The sequence below is a fragment of the Syngnathoides biaculeatus genome, chromosome 6, assembly GCF_019802595.1.
Source record: "Syngnathoides biaculeatus isolate LvHL_M chromosome 6, ASM1980259v1, whole genome shotgun sequence".
Lineage (NCBI taxonomy): Eukaryota > Metazoa > Chordata > Actinopteri > Syngnathiformes > Syngnathidae > Syngnathoides > Syngnathoides biaculeatus.
In genome coordinates, this window is record NC_084645.1 from 21,712,595 (window position 1) to 21,728,536 (window position 15,942).

A 15,942-nucleotide genomic window follows, 5' to 3' on the forward strand; every position below is an offset into this window, starting at 1 on the left:
GAGGGCTTATCTCAATTTGCTTTCGCTGACTCAAAACCACCTGACTTTCTCCGTCGATCGCTCGAGTCTCCCCTTGTTCCTTTGCCACATCAGTGCAATTATCTTCTTTTGCCTTTTTCTTTTTCTGCTGCAGTTTGGTCAGGAGTCAACCCAGGGGACGTTAAAAGAAAGGTTAGCAAAAATGGACGCGGCTTCAAAATGAAATTGCACTAGTTGTCTGATACATCCGTGGGATAACTCAGGTGAATGCCACTGGTGGAAGACAATCAAGAACCGTAATCAAGACGTCCAAGAAAAGTGTGCGGAGGAAACCAGAGTCAAAACAGCTGAAGACCGTCCACACTTGTCTTGGTATCTATCATAAGCCAGCGGCACGGGGCGGACCCAAATGCAGGACTCCGAGGCTAGGGCATGATATTAAGAGTGATTTTATTGCAGAAGAAGGTCGAACACGAATAGGCAGTCCAAAACAAGTGGAAGCACAAAAACGCTAGGCAACAGGCAAGGTCTGAAAACGTGCGGAAGGTCCGATGACTACTAGGATAACTTGGAAACATAGACAAGACGTGGTCAAACTAAGGGGGCACAGGCGTCAAACTAAGGAGGCACAGGCTCGCCGTGACAAACAAATGCTCTACACTAAATTTGCAAACTTACGCACAGTAGTGGAGTATCTCGGGATGCAGTAAAGCATACGCAACGAACTGGCAAATGCCGATGACACACTCACCACTTAAACGCTTGGCCAATTAGTATCACAAATGTAACGCAGCTGTCAGAGGTGGTACCGCCCAAAGCAGTGGTTTGGCCCTGCCCACCGTAGGAAGCACCGCACGGGGTAGTGGCAAGGCCATGCCCCTGACGGTGCCATTTGGGGTTTACCTCTTGGTCATAGTTGCGCCCAAATTGTTACATCGACGGAGAACCACATCAGTGTGACACGCCACCCAACTGGTACCCGTGACACTGGACTCCTTGCTGGCTGAGGTATGCCCTGAAAAGTGCTCCTACTGGGGTGGTTCCCACGCAATGAGGTACCCGAAAACGGCTGCTGAGCCCTTGAGGAGGGGGCTCGTTGCTAATCACTTGCCTTGCGAGGATAAAGAACTGGGATTCGGGCGGAGTGGGGCTTTTTTGATGAAATCCTCTGGAACCCAAAGGTTGTTGTCATGTACCCTAACACACCCAGAGCTATTCTGTAGGGTTGGAATGATCGTTTAGCCCTTATCGATGCATTGCCTGTTCTGTTTTTAATGTCTGTGCAGTCAGGTGAGCGTGAGAAAAGTGCAAAGTCACCTACTGCTGACACATTTTGCCCAGTCAGCAGCAACCGCGTACTAAACCCCCCCCCCAGCATTTCCCCTCCCTCACCCGGCGCTATGAAGAGAGGAATAAAGGAGCTCGAGGACGAGCAACTCACCTGCACAAGGAGCTCCAGCTTCCTGTCATCCAGGAGATGGACCTGACATCGCCTCCCCTCCGTCATCTGCGAAACAGAAGACATTTTGGTCAGTATTTCTTGGCATTTAATCGCATGAAAACGCATCCAATAACCAAATTGCAGTCGATGAACCCTCCTCAGTCATAACAAGGTTAGTCCACTGCTGTAACGGCACAATGGCTCAATACAGCCACGTGACGACGGACCTTTCCAGCAAACCCCCCCCCCCCACACACACACACGTTTGAATTGTTGACGCAACGCGCGCTGACGAGAGCTGCCAAGTCCATAAACACACACAAAAAGCAGGTGCAACGGCGAGCACGAGCGCACGACGAGCTAAGCAATCCGACATTGTAGACAAAACCGAGACGAAGGCTGTCCGGACATGTCTGCACACTTCAAAATTCACACAAGTTCGACTGGGGAGGTCCAAAATGGTTGAAATGAGTTGAATAGCTCTGTGCCACGAGGAGGTAGCCATTTGTTGTACACTATTTTGATTTTTCCCAGGGTTTCTTTTGTGCTCACTCATAAACTGACGACTCGGTGGTACTCTCAGGTGGCTGTTACCCTCTTACATAGTTTTTGCAGCGTTGTGCTGCTTTTCGCACCCGTGCTCTATTCTGCAGCGGTATGAAGATACTTTTTGTGCGACTGGGCAAACAAACCAATCTGTTTGCTGCTTATCGCAACAGTGTCGGGCTTTGTTTGAAAAGCCGACGGAGCTCAGGCTAAGATCAGACGCTTTTATATCGCCTGGAAAATGGGGTATTTTTTTACACCTTTTTCCCAAGGTGTCATTGAATACACACAGAACGGAAGGCGGACTAAGTCGAGCAGGCAATTTTCTACCTTAGCGGGTCGTAAAGGAGCCAAAACGAAGCCTTTAGCTTCTTTCACGCTGGCTATCGAGGGAGCCATTTTATTCACTCGCTGGTCTTTCGAGAAGGAGGCGCCAAATCTCAGTGGTTGGAGCATTGGTTTGGTAAACCAGGGGTTGTGAGTTTGTTTCTCACCGGGGCCTCAACTCCTCAAGAGGGGTTGCGTCAGGAAGGGCATCCGGTGTGACGGTCTGTGAAAAGTCTTCGTGTGATTCATCTATTTCGGATATTTTGTAAACTTTCGGCACATCTGAAACATCCCCATTCATGCTTCAACATGTGCCGTACGACAACTTGTCGCCGAGCATTCATGTTTGTCTCGGAAATATGTGTACATCTTTTTATCATCTTTTGTTTTAAGGTTAGCTCAGTCGAGAGAGACTGAGCATTTCCCGGTCGAAGCCGGGAGAAGAATTGCAGCGTCCTTCCTTCTGAAAGCGTGAGACCAAGTGTCCGATGTCCCACATACAATACACTTTACTTAGCTTAATTTTGTTCCTTGCTACTTTGAATAAAGTTGAATTTTTGACCAAGTTGTCTTTGTTGTTCACTTCCCTATACATTAGAATTTAGAATATCCAATTATGCGCGCCTACCTCCTTCCACTTTAGTTTCCAATTGTTTGCTAGCAACCGCCAAATTTAGATATATTCAATTGTAAGTCAACACCGATCTGCTCACGGGTAAGGTCTTGGCGCGACGTTTCGCCAAGAATGTGCCTTCTTCCGGCGCAGCTTACTATAATATAAGTCGGGTCAAAATGTCGTCAAGTCGTGTCACAAAGGACGCCAAAGTCAGTTCCCCTCGATGTACAGGTCAAATTTAAACGTTCTCTAATTCACTGTTTATATATTAACTACGCTTTTGGAATTTAGAGTAGTCAGTTGGTCGAATTGTGTGTTCCAACCTCCTTCCGAATTTAAACAGATTACTACCGTCCTCCATAATTAACACATTAAATAAATAATGACATTTCGATTGGTTATGGTTAGGGAAAGGGTTTGGGGAAGGGGATAGGATTGCGGATCGGTAAAAGGGAAGTCGTGATGGGGATAAGGAAAAATGAAGGCTACCACAAGGAAATTGTTATGGTTAGGGAAAAGGGTTCGGGAGAGTGAATCTATTTTTCTGCCAATTGACGAATTTAGTAAAATAAATGAATAAGGGTTAGTTTATAACGTAAATTAACTCCCTCTATATGTAGAAAAAGGGGAACTATGAGACCGGTGGATTTCCCAGTAAGCGTCTGCTACGTACCCAGAGTTCCCCTGTTAGTAACGCATGCGCAAGCATCACAAGGAGACTTTTCAGCACGGGGGAGCGCTCAGACCGTCACACCGGCGTAAAAACTGCGGCAAACAAATATTGAGCCTTCATCTGAGATGACACGCTGTGGCGACCCCTAACGTCCCTTCGTTCCGAAGGCTATCGTGGCTGCCACACATCTCATGATGTTAAGTACGTGAACACCCACTTGCAAATGGGCGACTCTATTTTAATGCCACGTACAGCTGGGCCACTGGATGATGAACACCCTCTGAAAATGTGGGTGTGACGTTTAACACCGCACGCTCACTTGAGTCACTTCCTCACCACTTTGAAGAACAAACAGTCACAGTACAGTAGTCATTTAAAGGTCCCACGCAGATGGATACACCGATGTTGTCGTGTCAGGGCCACAGTACGAGCTCTAAGTCCCAATTGGCGACCGTTCCGTACACGTCACGGTCAAGGGAGAATGTGGCTCAGCTCGAGTTTGTGTTGAACGCAGACAAAAGGATTTACCATCATAAACACTGAACAGGTTTAACATTTATGATCCCTGACTATGAGTCTTTTCCGACGTGAGCAGGGAAGAAAAGTCTCTTTTAAAACCCAAACCACAGGATAATCTCTCCTTTATAAACATTCCTCGGTAGCCTGCAAACTAACAAACAGATGGTAAACAAACGTAAATGTGCAGTTTAGCCTTGGTGCAGGTCAGCAATCTACTCAGCGGGCTTTTCGTACGCAACAAAAATCAAAAGCAAATGCATTTGTACTAAAAATGTGCATGGGCAGTGATTCTTTTGACATCCCACTGGAGGAATCCTACGTACCAAACTTCGAGAATCACCAGTTTTGAAGTCGAAAAACAGAAGCTAGCTCACGATCGGTTGCTAGCTTAGCCTCTAACTTCCATGCGTGGCTGAACCAGAAAGTACAGCAAGACCTGAAACTTTACAACCACTTGCATGGAAATATTTGGGTCTGTGGAGATCCTGCCCACCTTTTAAAAGTGAAATTAGACAGCCAAGTCACCACACTCGAGGATTCGCAATTCGAAAGAAGGAACAAGTTCAACGTTTGCAATTGGCGACTCGACTGTTTTCTGAGGAAATCGGGGGAGCAAAAGCCGCTGTCAACGCACCCCACGGCACAGGATATTCACTCGGGATAATCTTCTCGAGAAAATCAGTACTTTGCCGATTTTGATCACACGGGAGCGCAAATGCGCACATTACGCCCGGTTGTAGGCGTGTGCGAATGTGAAGCAAACACTCTGAACACAACCCACACCACAGGAAAATCATATTGTATGAGTCTTGAGCTTTGAGGGAAAAATACACTCATGTCGTGCACCAGGCGAACTCTTTGAGCTTGTGCGGCCGCCTCGCCCTTTGAAGGCTTCAGCCGACCCTGCCCACTTGAGGCTTTGGATGGGGTGCACCTGTGCACACAAACACATTGATTTTGCAATCCTTCTGCTTTCATCTGAGATTTATTCCTGGGTTTGTACTGCGCACAAGTCATCTTAATTGGAGCTACCCCGGTGTGCCGCTGTTGTGCTGTCGCCGTTCGGGTGTTCTTGGGAGTGAACATTTCACACAATACTATGGAAACCCGTTTGAACGTTTTGTCCAAATCCTTCACAACCATCTTAATGCGTATGTACTAGTACATGCTTTGTTACGGAGCCCCTCAAGGGACATTGAAAAAAAAAAAAAAAAAAACAACTAACTGGTTTCTCATTGTAACGAGTAAGTTACTCATTACAATGAGTAACTTTGTCATTGAAATGAGTAGGTTTCTCATTGTAATGAGTAAGTTATTCATTACAATGAGTAAGTTACTCACAGTTAAGTTACTCATTGTAACTCATGAGAAAGTTACTCATTACAATGAGTAACTTTGTCATTGAAATGAGTAAGGTTCTCATTGTAATGAGTAAGTTATTCATTACAATGAGTAAGTTACTCACAATTAAGTTACTCATTGTAACTCATGAGTAAGTCACTCATTACAATGAGTAGCTTTGTCATTGTAATGAGTAAATTTCTCATTAAATGAGTAAGTTATTCATTACAATGAGTAAGTTACTCACAATTAAGTTACTTATTGTAACTCATGAGTAAGTTGCTCATAACAATGAGTAACTTTGTCATTGTAATGAGTAACCTACTCATTGTAATGAGTAGGTTACTCATTACAATGACTGAGTTATTCATTGCAATGAGTAAGTTACACATGATTAAGTTACTCATTGTAACTCATGAGTAAGTTACTCATAACAATGAGTAACTTCGTCATTCTAATGAGTAAGTTACTCATTACAATGAGGAAGTTATTCATTACAATGAGAATGTTACTCATGATTAAGTTATTCATTGTAACTCATGAGAAACTTACTCATTACAATGAGAGTGTCGAAAAACTATGGGTCGTCGCTTATTTACCTGCTAGCGGTAGACTCCTGCGTTCAGGTAGTCGTAGCTCATTTACCTGCTAGCGGTAGCTTCCTGAATAAGCTATAAGGGTCTTTTATACATGCAAACATGCACTGGACTAGTTACTCAATGAGTAAGGTTCTCATTACAATGAGAAACTTTCTCTTTACAATGAGAAACGAGTTATTTTTTTTTTTTTTCCAATTTCCCTTGAGGGGCTCCGTACTTTGTACTCAGCACACTAGTAAAAGCAAGTCCTCCATTTTTTCCCAACATTTCTCCACAACTAGTGCCACTTTTGGCCTTTGACTATGCAGCTTAACCTTACTAGTCGACTTTTTTAGACCAAACTAATAGCCGTATGTCACACACTAGTAGCCTCATTCATTTGCCTCATTACAAACATATCAATGTCCGAGTAATATGCCAAAGTTATCCCACTGGGTGCATATAAATGTCATAAAGTCGACGAAATTGTTACACTAGTGCGTTGAACTGTCTTACTAGTGACGGGAAATAGTCTAGTACAATGAACTGGAATAGAAATATTGCAAAATGCAAGAAATCACTACCTTGGAGTCTTTTTTTTTTTAATGTTAAGACCCAGGACAAACAATTTTGGCTTTTTCTTTGTGGCATTGGACAAACACTGCTGCTGAACTTCTTTTTCTCCGAGCCAAAAACAATAAAGGTCTATAAATAAAGCCAAGTGGATGAAGAAAAAAAGCAACGTGGGATACTTTTGAGCCATGCACGGAAGGAAGGAGCAAAATCGAAGACAAGAAGAGGACAGATGTGCAAGCAAACACCTCCAGTCAAGCGGCGCAACGCTTTGCGCCTTGCGCGTGATTTATCAGCATTTTTTTTTTTTTTTTGTGGTCACTTTGACTTGTTTATTATGCCAGTGATGCGAAGCCAGAGCGGGCGAAGACTCAATTCAAATGTTATTACCTTCAACGCGCCGCGTGACGCTCCCACGCAATTAAAAAAAAAAAAAAAAAATGACGACTCCGAGGGAGGGGGGTGGTAACTTCGAAAAAAAAATTAATCGCCGAAAGCAGAGAATCGCGCAGCAGCCCGACAACCGTCAAACAGCAGCCGGCCCGGAGGAAGGAGAAGAGAGGAGGAGGAGGAGGAGGAGGCGGCGGCACGTCCGCATCCATTTTGGCGCTGACCACTGACCACTGACCAACGGCTCACTGACTCGGCTCTCTTCCCACCTCAGGGCCGGAGGAATAACCCCGGCAACTTCCTCCTCCCTTGCTCGCATCCATCTCTCCACCTACAGAAGGCTGCGAAGGATGAGAGCTTCCTCCCCTCTTCCTCCTCTTCCTCCTCTTCCTCCTCCTCTCAACGCCACCGGCGTTAACGGCAAGCGGCGGACCGTACCAAGCGACAAGCAGAAGAGGGGGGAGGGGGGGACAATAAGCAGACCGCCTTAAAAAAAAAAACTATCGTGAACTTCGATTCCGATGAATTGTTTCGTTCCTGGGGATCAAAACAATAAAGACATGCTGGTGGGAAAATGTGTCAAAAAGGGAGAAGGAATTGTTAGGTGTTTGTGTCCGGGAGGACCCCCGCCCTCGCCCCCACTCTGGAAAATTCTCGTGGGCCTCGCGCACTTGACATCTCCAGTCAAAACATGTGATGCGTTCAATGCCTTCATTCATATAACAGCAAGCAGGGAATTTGACCCTCGTTCAATTGTCCCCATGAATCAGCGCCCCCCCCCCCAAAAAAAAAAAAAATAAAAAAATCTTTAGTTTAGTTTATAGAAAAATAGGAGGACCCAACTACCAACTGTGAGTTTAGGAAAGGACTACAGAGGACTCTGCAAGTAATAGCAGAATTTAGAAAACAGTAAGTACGCATGATACCCTCCATCCATCTTTTGCCGCTTATCCTCACGAGGGTCGCATGTTCGGAAGTGATGCCAAAAGCGCATGTTCCGAACGCTTTTATGTCGAAAGTCCTCAGCATCATGAGCCATGTCAAAATAAATTCATCCATCCACCCATCCATCCATTTTCTTTTGCCGCTTATCCTCACGAGGGTCGCATGTTCGGAAGTGATGCCAAAAGCGCATGTTCCGAACGCATTTATGTCGAAAGTCGCTGTCAACGGGCAGGAAGTTGGGTACACCCTGAACTGGTTGTCAGCCAATCGCAGGGCACATAGAGACAAACACCCGCATTCACAATCACACCTAGGGGCAATTTCATCCATCCATTTTCTTTGCCGCTTATCCTCACGAGGGTCACGGGGAGTACTGGAGCCTATCCCAGATGTCAACAGGCAGGAGGCAGGGTTCACCCTGAACTGGTCGCCAGCCAATCGCAGGCCACATCGATACAAACAGCCACACAGGCACGGGGAGGGAACAGGCAAACTCCGCACAGGCGGGGCCGGGATCGAACCCGGGTCCTCAGAACTGCGAGGCCGACGCTTTACCAGCTGAGACGCCGAGCCGCCTGCATGATACCATTTCTGTTTTTTTAATTTCCATGCCCAGGCAATGAAAAATATTGCGGTTTCCAACTGGATGGCTTTTGCATCCCCACATTTGGCCTTCCTCCATCCCGCCGCTTCCCGTCCGTCCGCCGCTCCTTGTGCCGGGTTCGCCTCACCTCAAGTGATTTTTCGGGCCCTTCAACGCTCAGGCAAGCGTTGCGCCCGCGTTCCGGCAGCTGTCGAGAACCGCAACGTTTGTTAACACGACACAATCGGCTCCGGTTTTTGATAGCAAAGGTAGACACCGCCGCAGCACTTTCTTTGTCCACTATTCATAGATAAATTACTTACAGTTTATTTGGTGTAAATATTCCAATGACAAACATCTGAAGAGTAGAAGATTGCCATTTTTCGTCATAATACATCACATAATGAGGTGAACGAAAGCGCTGAGTCCCTTCAAAATACACGAGACAATTCTATCGTACTCCAGCAAAGTATAATTGTCGAGCGGCACGATGGATTATTGGTTTGTGTGTCTGCGTTTCAGTTCTACGGTTCAGGGTTTAAAAAAAAAAAAACAAATGGCATCCTCTCCCGACAATTTTGTGGGTTTTTCTCGGCGCTTTTGAAAATTATCCACGTTAGGTTTTATGAAGACTGACTTGCCGGTGGCTGTGAACGCGGGTGTGAAGCAAATAAGTTTGACTTTGAACGTAATGGTCTTGTTTTAAAACCAGGCTTCATCCTGGAGTGCCTCGGGATGGAAAAACAAATGCATTAAATATTAACGGAAGAGGTTTAAGTGGCGCGCTTGGAGTTGCTCTTTCGACGACATTTGCAAAAATAACTCAAATGCGCGATAAAAACATACAAACTAACAACGGCGAAGGAAAGCGCAATTTTATCAGTTTCGCCTCAACTTGCAAAGCCGCTCTGGATAAACAGCGAGATTACGTCGTCGTATTTGCTGCGTACGTGCATTTGCTACCTTTGACCATAAAAGCGTAGAGCGTTGGACTCACATTTCTGAGGACCAGGGTTCAAATCCCGGCCTCGCCTGTGTGGAGTTTGCGTGTTCTCGTGGTTTTTCTCTGGGTTTCCTCCCACATCCCCAAAATATGCATTCATTGGAGACTCTGAATTGCCCCTAGGTGTGATTGTGAGTGCGACTGTTGTCTGTCTCTAGGTGGCCTCCGATTGGCTGGCAACCAGGTCAGGGTGTACCCTGCCCCCTGCCCGATGGCAGCTGGGATTGGCTCCGGCACTCCCGCGACCTTCATGAGGATAAGCGGCTCAGAAAATGAATGGATGGAGCATAAAAGGTTACAGTGACACGTCTCAGTTCCAAAAAAAAAAAATCATCTACATCTGACTAAAAAGACATCTGGGTCAACTCGCTTGGGACGTGTGCTCCTATCGACTCATCCGTGAATTGATTTTATCAAGCGCTTCTTCTGTTGAGGGTCGCTGACTTCTGGCAAAAGTCAGAAGATACCTGGGACGGGGGACCAGTAAATCCCAGCGCGCCTACAGAGAGATGACCATTCGCACCCACCTTGGCACCAGAACGGCGCGGCAAGCGAGCCCAAAGCCGACTGCGTGGAAGTCGAGCAACTGAACCGTTCCGCCGTCATCGGTGACCAACCTGTGGTCTGTTTGAGTCAAAGCAACTGCTGCGAGTTCAGCACGCAACTTACTGAATTCCAGACGGTCACACGAGAAGCAACAAGGAGGTGTCCCCCCCACCCCCCAACTTCACCTCCCAAATCCACTCTCACCGGATTTTTGTGGATTGTGGATATTTTTGGCCTAGCCCAGACACCGGAAACTCGCTTGTCTAACTTAAACATCTCCAGATGAGTCATTTCCTTGGCTTTAACACAAACACCCGCTCCTCGTTTTTCTTTTCCCCCCTCGGTCAAATCCATATCTGCCTTCATTGGTTACTTCCTCTGTTTGGAATCATAACGTCCTGGTTGTTTGAGCGAAGTGAAGGAAGGAGCGAAGCGCGGAACGGGACAGAACGAGCTGAAATTGACACACTGCGGAAGACCACGGAAGAACTTCCAAGAGGAGGATTCGGACACTTTTCCGATTACAAGTTACTATAAATGCTTGGAATGTGAGAAAGGCTACTAAAGTAACTAACACGCTCGGGCTTGGGTGATGATGCGATTAGTTATTGTGATGAATTTCATGTCGATCACGGCGATGAGTTCCACGGTGTTTATTCAGATATGGCGGAAATGTATGTGACAACAGTGTCGTCCATTTTCTGCTCCACTTTAGTTCGCAAGTTGTAAAACGACCAAACGTGGAGCTAAAGGCGTAGCTGCGGGTGTTAGCCAAGATGAGGCTATTTTGACAAGCGAAGTCTGGCAGACGTAGAATTAGCAGTTAGCCACTACTAGCGGGAAGGCCACCCAAACAAAACAGCAGTCCAACGTATCATCGTCATCGTTTGTAACGTGACAAAACCCGCTCATCCATCCGTTTTCCAAGTCGCATTCTAATCTGTATCATTATTAAAGATAATACACATTTGAAAGTAGATAACGGCACAACTGGATACTGACAATGATGAGTCATCTTCAACCAGACCAGATTTTTGTCGCAGAACCAAGAATGACTAGTGACATGGAGAGGTTCCAGACTGGCCGAAAATACAAAAGGATGCAATAGAAGACGCTAAAGGCCCCGTCACAACATGACGTTCTGGTCAGCGTTCTCTAGCGTTTGAGGAAACGTTGGTAGTCGCCGGGATAGCGCCACAAGAGCGCTGTTGGAACGCTAGTGAACGTCAATGATCGCCAGGAATCGGCGGAGAACGCCGGTCCGGAAAAAAAGACCAGAGACCGAGACCGGCGTTTGTCAACGTTTAGTTTTAAAACGCTGCAGAACGTTCACAAACGTTCGCGGAAGGTTTTACTAACGTTCGCCGAGCGTTGCACGCGTTTGGCTATCGTCAGTCAGTCGTTACTCTAGCGTTACTTGGTTGTTACTTATGGTTTGTTACCGTCGGACCGTCATCACTGGGGTTTTCGTGGTGTTTATTTAGGGTCTCCAGGCGGTGTCACATGGTCCGTTACTTCTCGGACGTGCTCTTCCTCCTGGTGTTCTTTTTCCTCCAAAGACATTTTGCATTCTTACTTGCAGCGCTGGTTGCTGAAGTCCGCACCCCACCTTTTTTTCGTCTAGGCGGCGTGATGCTGACTGTTCAAAGTCACGAGAACAACTGAAGTGACTGTGAAATTTCCAACGTTTTCGTTCCCGTTGCACTGTAAAAAATGACACGCCAGCAAAACGCCATTCTGTCGTTATTCCCCCGTTTAGTCACACGCTCAACACGCTCGTCTAACGTTGACAAATCGCTCGTCGCGCGCAGTGACACGTTAGCACACGCTAATGGTTTTTAGGGGTATCTTATTCGGTCGCAGTTACACGCTTCTCGTGCGTTAGACACACGTTAATCACACGGCAGATGTGTCATCCTCGTCTGAGAACGCTGAAAAATAGAACGATTGAAATGTTCAGAGAACGTTGACCAGAACGTCACGGTGTGACTGAGCCTTAAGCTAACCGTACGTTTCACATCACAATTACAGAGTCAGTGGACGGAACATTTGCCATGATAAATATTGAAGGGGTTTAACATTTATGATTGCTGGCTCTGGCTATTTTCTGAGCACATCGGATAAAGGAAATTGACTCCCACGACACTCGGCACCGCAATGTAATCGCTAAAGATTATCTTTCAAAGACATTTGAAAAGCCAACTTCAATCTGTTTGTAAGCGACAATAGAAAAATTCAAATCAGGCTCGACTGCGGCTGCGTCGGCATCCCGCTCAGATGGCAAACATCTGCTTTTTTGATGTCATCCATTCCGTGACCCTAAAACGGTGCTGGCCAAAAAACACAACGAGGGGAAACACTTGACGAGGTGTGACCAATCTGGGCAGAAGCTCGCTACGACGGTGAGGCGCGGTCCTAATGAGGTGCTGATGGGAAGACTTTGGAGATGGTGGTGGTGGGTATTGGGAGCAGAAAGGGGGACGGCGTCCGCTCCAAAAAAATCAGCTGCAATTTGATATCGAGGGGCCCGAACGCTAATCGAAGCAAGATGGGGAGTCTGTGACGGCCACGCACACAACCTCGGTCATCTCGACAGACTAAACAAACAAGCGTGTTCTGACTCGGATGGACGTACGTCGCTTGCGCGTCACCACGCGGCTGAAATACAAACGCAGAAACTCGAAGGTTTTGGTGGTGCGTCATGGGCGGTAGCAAAAAATACTTCAATCTTTGGACCGAGGTAAGACTGCAAATATCCTCTCCATAAATTAGTTTTCCTCTTTTATTAACTTAGACAGTGGTCGTACGGAGAAAAATACCACCGCACCGTTATATGCTTGAGCCCACTTTCAAGGCAAACCGCAATTTTATAAAAAGTTTCAAAAGCAAGAAAACTTCCTATCCGCCGTATCAGCGGTATATTTATTTCTCTTTTTTTTTTTTTTTTTTTTAGCCAAAGTGACACAACCCCTCCTCTTGCCATTGTTAGTGTGGGCACTCACTCTTCCCCTTGTCAAAAAAAAGTTGGCTTATTTGAATATTTTTGGGGTAATATCATACTTCTGGCAGTGTCAACCGCCACTCTCAGACAAATTCAAGGTAAACTTGATATACTGTTATGATACTGTCTTGAAATGAATGTTTGCAACCAGCTCCAGGAGTTTGTGCGTCTACAATTGGTGAAATACTACTTAGTACTGCGGCTTGGCTAACTAGCTAATTGGCTAACATCAGTTCCTTTTCACGCTTGACTTCATTTTTTTTAAAAACTACTACTTGTACGTTGTAGCACATTTTGATTTTACAGGGAGTCCTCGGGCTTAAGACGGTCTCCACCTAAGACGTTTCGACTTTACAACGCCCGTCCCCCGTCCGCCATTTTGTCTGGCTAACGCTTGTCCGTGTTGGTGCGCCGGGATTATCTTCGCATTTTTCCACCCTCCTTTTTAGACATTATCGCCCCACATGAGAAAGCTGTTTCTTTTAGCGATGCATCTGCACCCAAAAGAAAACCCATTACCATAGAAAGGAAGCTCAAGGTCACAAAAAGATTGGAGACCACCAAGGCTTTAGTTGGTCGACTGTGATGACAATTATTAAAGACAAAGCCCGTATTTTAGCGCATGTGAAGGGTTCCGTTCCTATGTCGGTCGGACATAATAATCACAACACAAGGTTCTTTGAGACTGGACGAGACGGAGAGGACTGAGGACCAGGTTTCTTTGGCACTAGCTAAGCACCGCCTCCCCTTCTTCTCAGCAGGAATGCTAAGTCTGCCATCTTGTTTATTTCAATGTATTTTTTTTTTTATACAAAGTATTTTGATGTAAATTCTGATTTTAACCCATTTGTGGGCAGCGTCCCATTTTTGGGACATCATGGTTTTCACGCATTATATCCTTCAGTATATCAAAATATTCAAGTATTTCAATCTGAAGCCATAATTTGGTACCAGGAGAGGATAACTCATCGGTCAAAGTTAGCACGGAGTTATTTCCCTTTCCTTCTTGACCCAACATGGCTGCCTCAAGTACACACCTCTCTGCAGTAATGCAGTGTATTTGTTTTTTATACAAAGTATTTGGACGTAAATCCTGACTTTAACGGTGGAATCCGACCTAATTCGAAATTCGAGTTAAGTCGCCACTGTCGGAACGGATCTCAGTCGTAGACCGAGGACTCCCTGTATTTGGAAAAATTCTCAAATTTTCGTTTAATATTTACAGAAGGTGTTCAATGGGTTTAGTTACCGAAACATTTCAAAGTCAGAGATCGTGGAGCTGTAATAGCTGTGCCGGGATATTATTTTTCATTGAAGCGTTAGAATTTCATATGGTTATACGCTTAGTTACATGCCGCATGCTTTTTTTTTTTTTTTTTTTTTTTTTTTTTTTTAGAGTTAGCGAGCTATGGCTCAAAATACCGTGTTCGCATTGCTTTGCTAATGTTCGGAATCGAGTGACAATCAAAGTGGTGTGAAATGCAACAACTGTCAACTTCACTTTTCTTTAGTTATGTATAAATTTTTTTTAGGTTTTATTCACAGATCTTGGTTGGAAAAAAAGAGCCTATTTTGACAACGTAAGGAAGCCAAGATATCTTTTTTAATTCTCAAATACATGGAAAATCTGCAGTTTAGTATTGGAGCGTTTGTACGCCTTTGCTCCCCGACGTCGACACTGGGAAAATATTTTGCATCTTCTGGACGCATAGCGCCAAAGTTGAGACTGCGCAGGGAAGGTCACGGAAAGGCAGCCAGGAATGTCTGCGTGTTTGTGTATACGTGTGCGTGGGAGTGTGTTTTTGTGTGCGTCTGCGAGCCCCACCCGCGTGCCCACGGCTGACTTTTCAGGGCGAAATGTGGTTCCAGTTAGCCTTTTTCATTTGCATTTTTTTTTTTTTTTTTTTTTCCCCCTCAAATCAGAAACACGCCGTGGCACTTCAAACAAACGGGAGATATTTCGAAAGCGTGTTCTCGTTTTAATTTAATGCTACATTCCCAGACGTTATACTCCCCTCAAAATCGCACGTGATTCCCCAAAATCCAAACTTTGCCTTTAAATGACAGATTTGCTCAAAAGTGACCACTACACACGAGCAGCTTTTTTTCCCCATTTTCTTTTAATAGACAAATCATGTGACTTTTGGCTAGTCCATAAATGGCGTGTAAAGTATTTTTTTTTTTTTTATAATACTTTCTCCTGCGATCGGCTTGTTTTCCCCAAGTGGGTCCAAATCTCAAAGTCAGATTGCATCTCTCATGTACACACAAATGCTGCTCATCCCTAAATGAATCTTCTTCTTTTCCTTTCGGCTTGTCCCATTAGGGGTCGCCAGAGCGTGCCATCTTTTTCCATCTAAGCCTATCTCGTGCATCTTCCTCTTGACTATTAAGTCCTAGAAAATCCCGTTGACGGAGTTACACACCTCTAAATATTGTTTCTGCTACTGTGATTTGATGGTTGCGTGTGCGCCATTGCACTTGCAAATCTGCACAGTCGAGCACGAAAAATCACCCGCGCAAAATTTGTTACCAGTAGAAATACACAGATGTTGAAAGAGGTCGCTTATTTTGTGTAGTTTTGACATTATTGTACGTGTTTATTTCATAAACCTTGGTCACAAAACAAGCCTGATCCTAAACAATCAGTTTTCACCCGGAAAAAGGAAATCCAAGTTAACCATATTGAGCATGTTCGGAAGTGATGCCAAAAGCGCATCTTCCGAACGCATTTATGTCGAAAGCCATCAGCTTCATCAACCATGTCAAAGGAAATTCATCCATCCATCCATTATATGCGCGGCTTATCCTCACAAGGGTCGTGGGGAGTGCTGGAGCCTATCCCAGCTGTCAACGGGCAGGAGGCGGGTGGGGTACACCC

At 45.5% G+C, this 15,942-nt stretch overlaps 1 protein-coding gene across 8 annotated transcripts in view; it reads right to left on the reverse strand.

Moving 5' to 3' along the window:
* The window catches only part of frmd4a (FERM domain containing 4A), a 160,459-nt gene that overhangs the window by 49,409 nt on the left and 95,108 nt on the right, over nucleotides 1–15,942 (reverse strand). For 7 of the 8 annotated variants that reach the window (XM_061823979.1, XM_061823978.1, XM_061823980.1 and 4 more), the window contains one exon: nucleotides 1,421–1,486. In XM_061823979.1, coding sequence (XP_061679963.1) covers nucleotides 1,421–1,486 — 66 coding nt within the window. Of the gene's footprint in view, nucleotides 1–1,420; nucleotides 1,487–6,983; nucleotides 7,334–15,942 lie in introns of those variants that run through there. The other variant, XM_061823981.1, reaches the window with a different exon arrangement.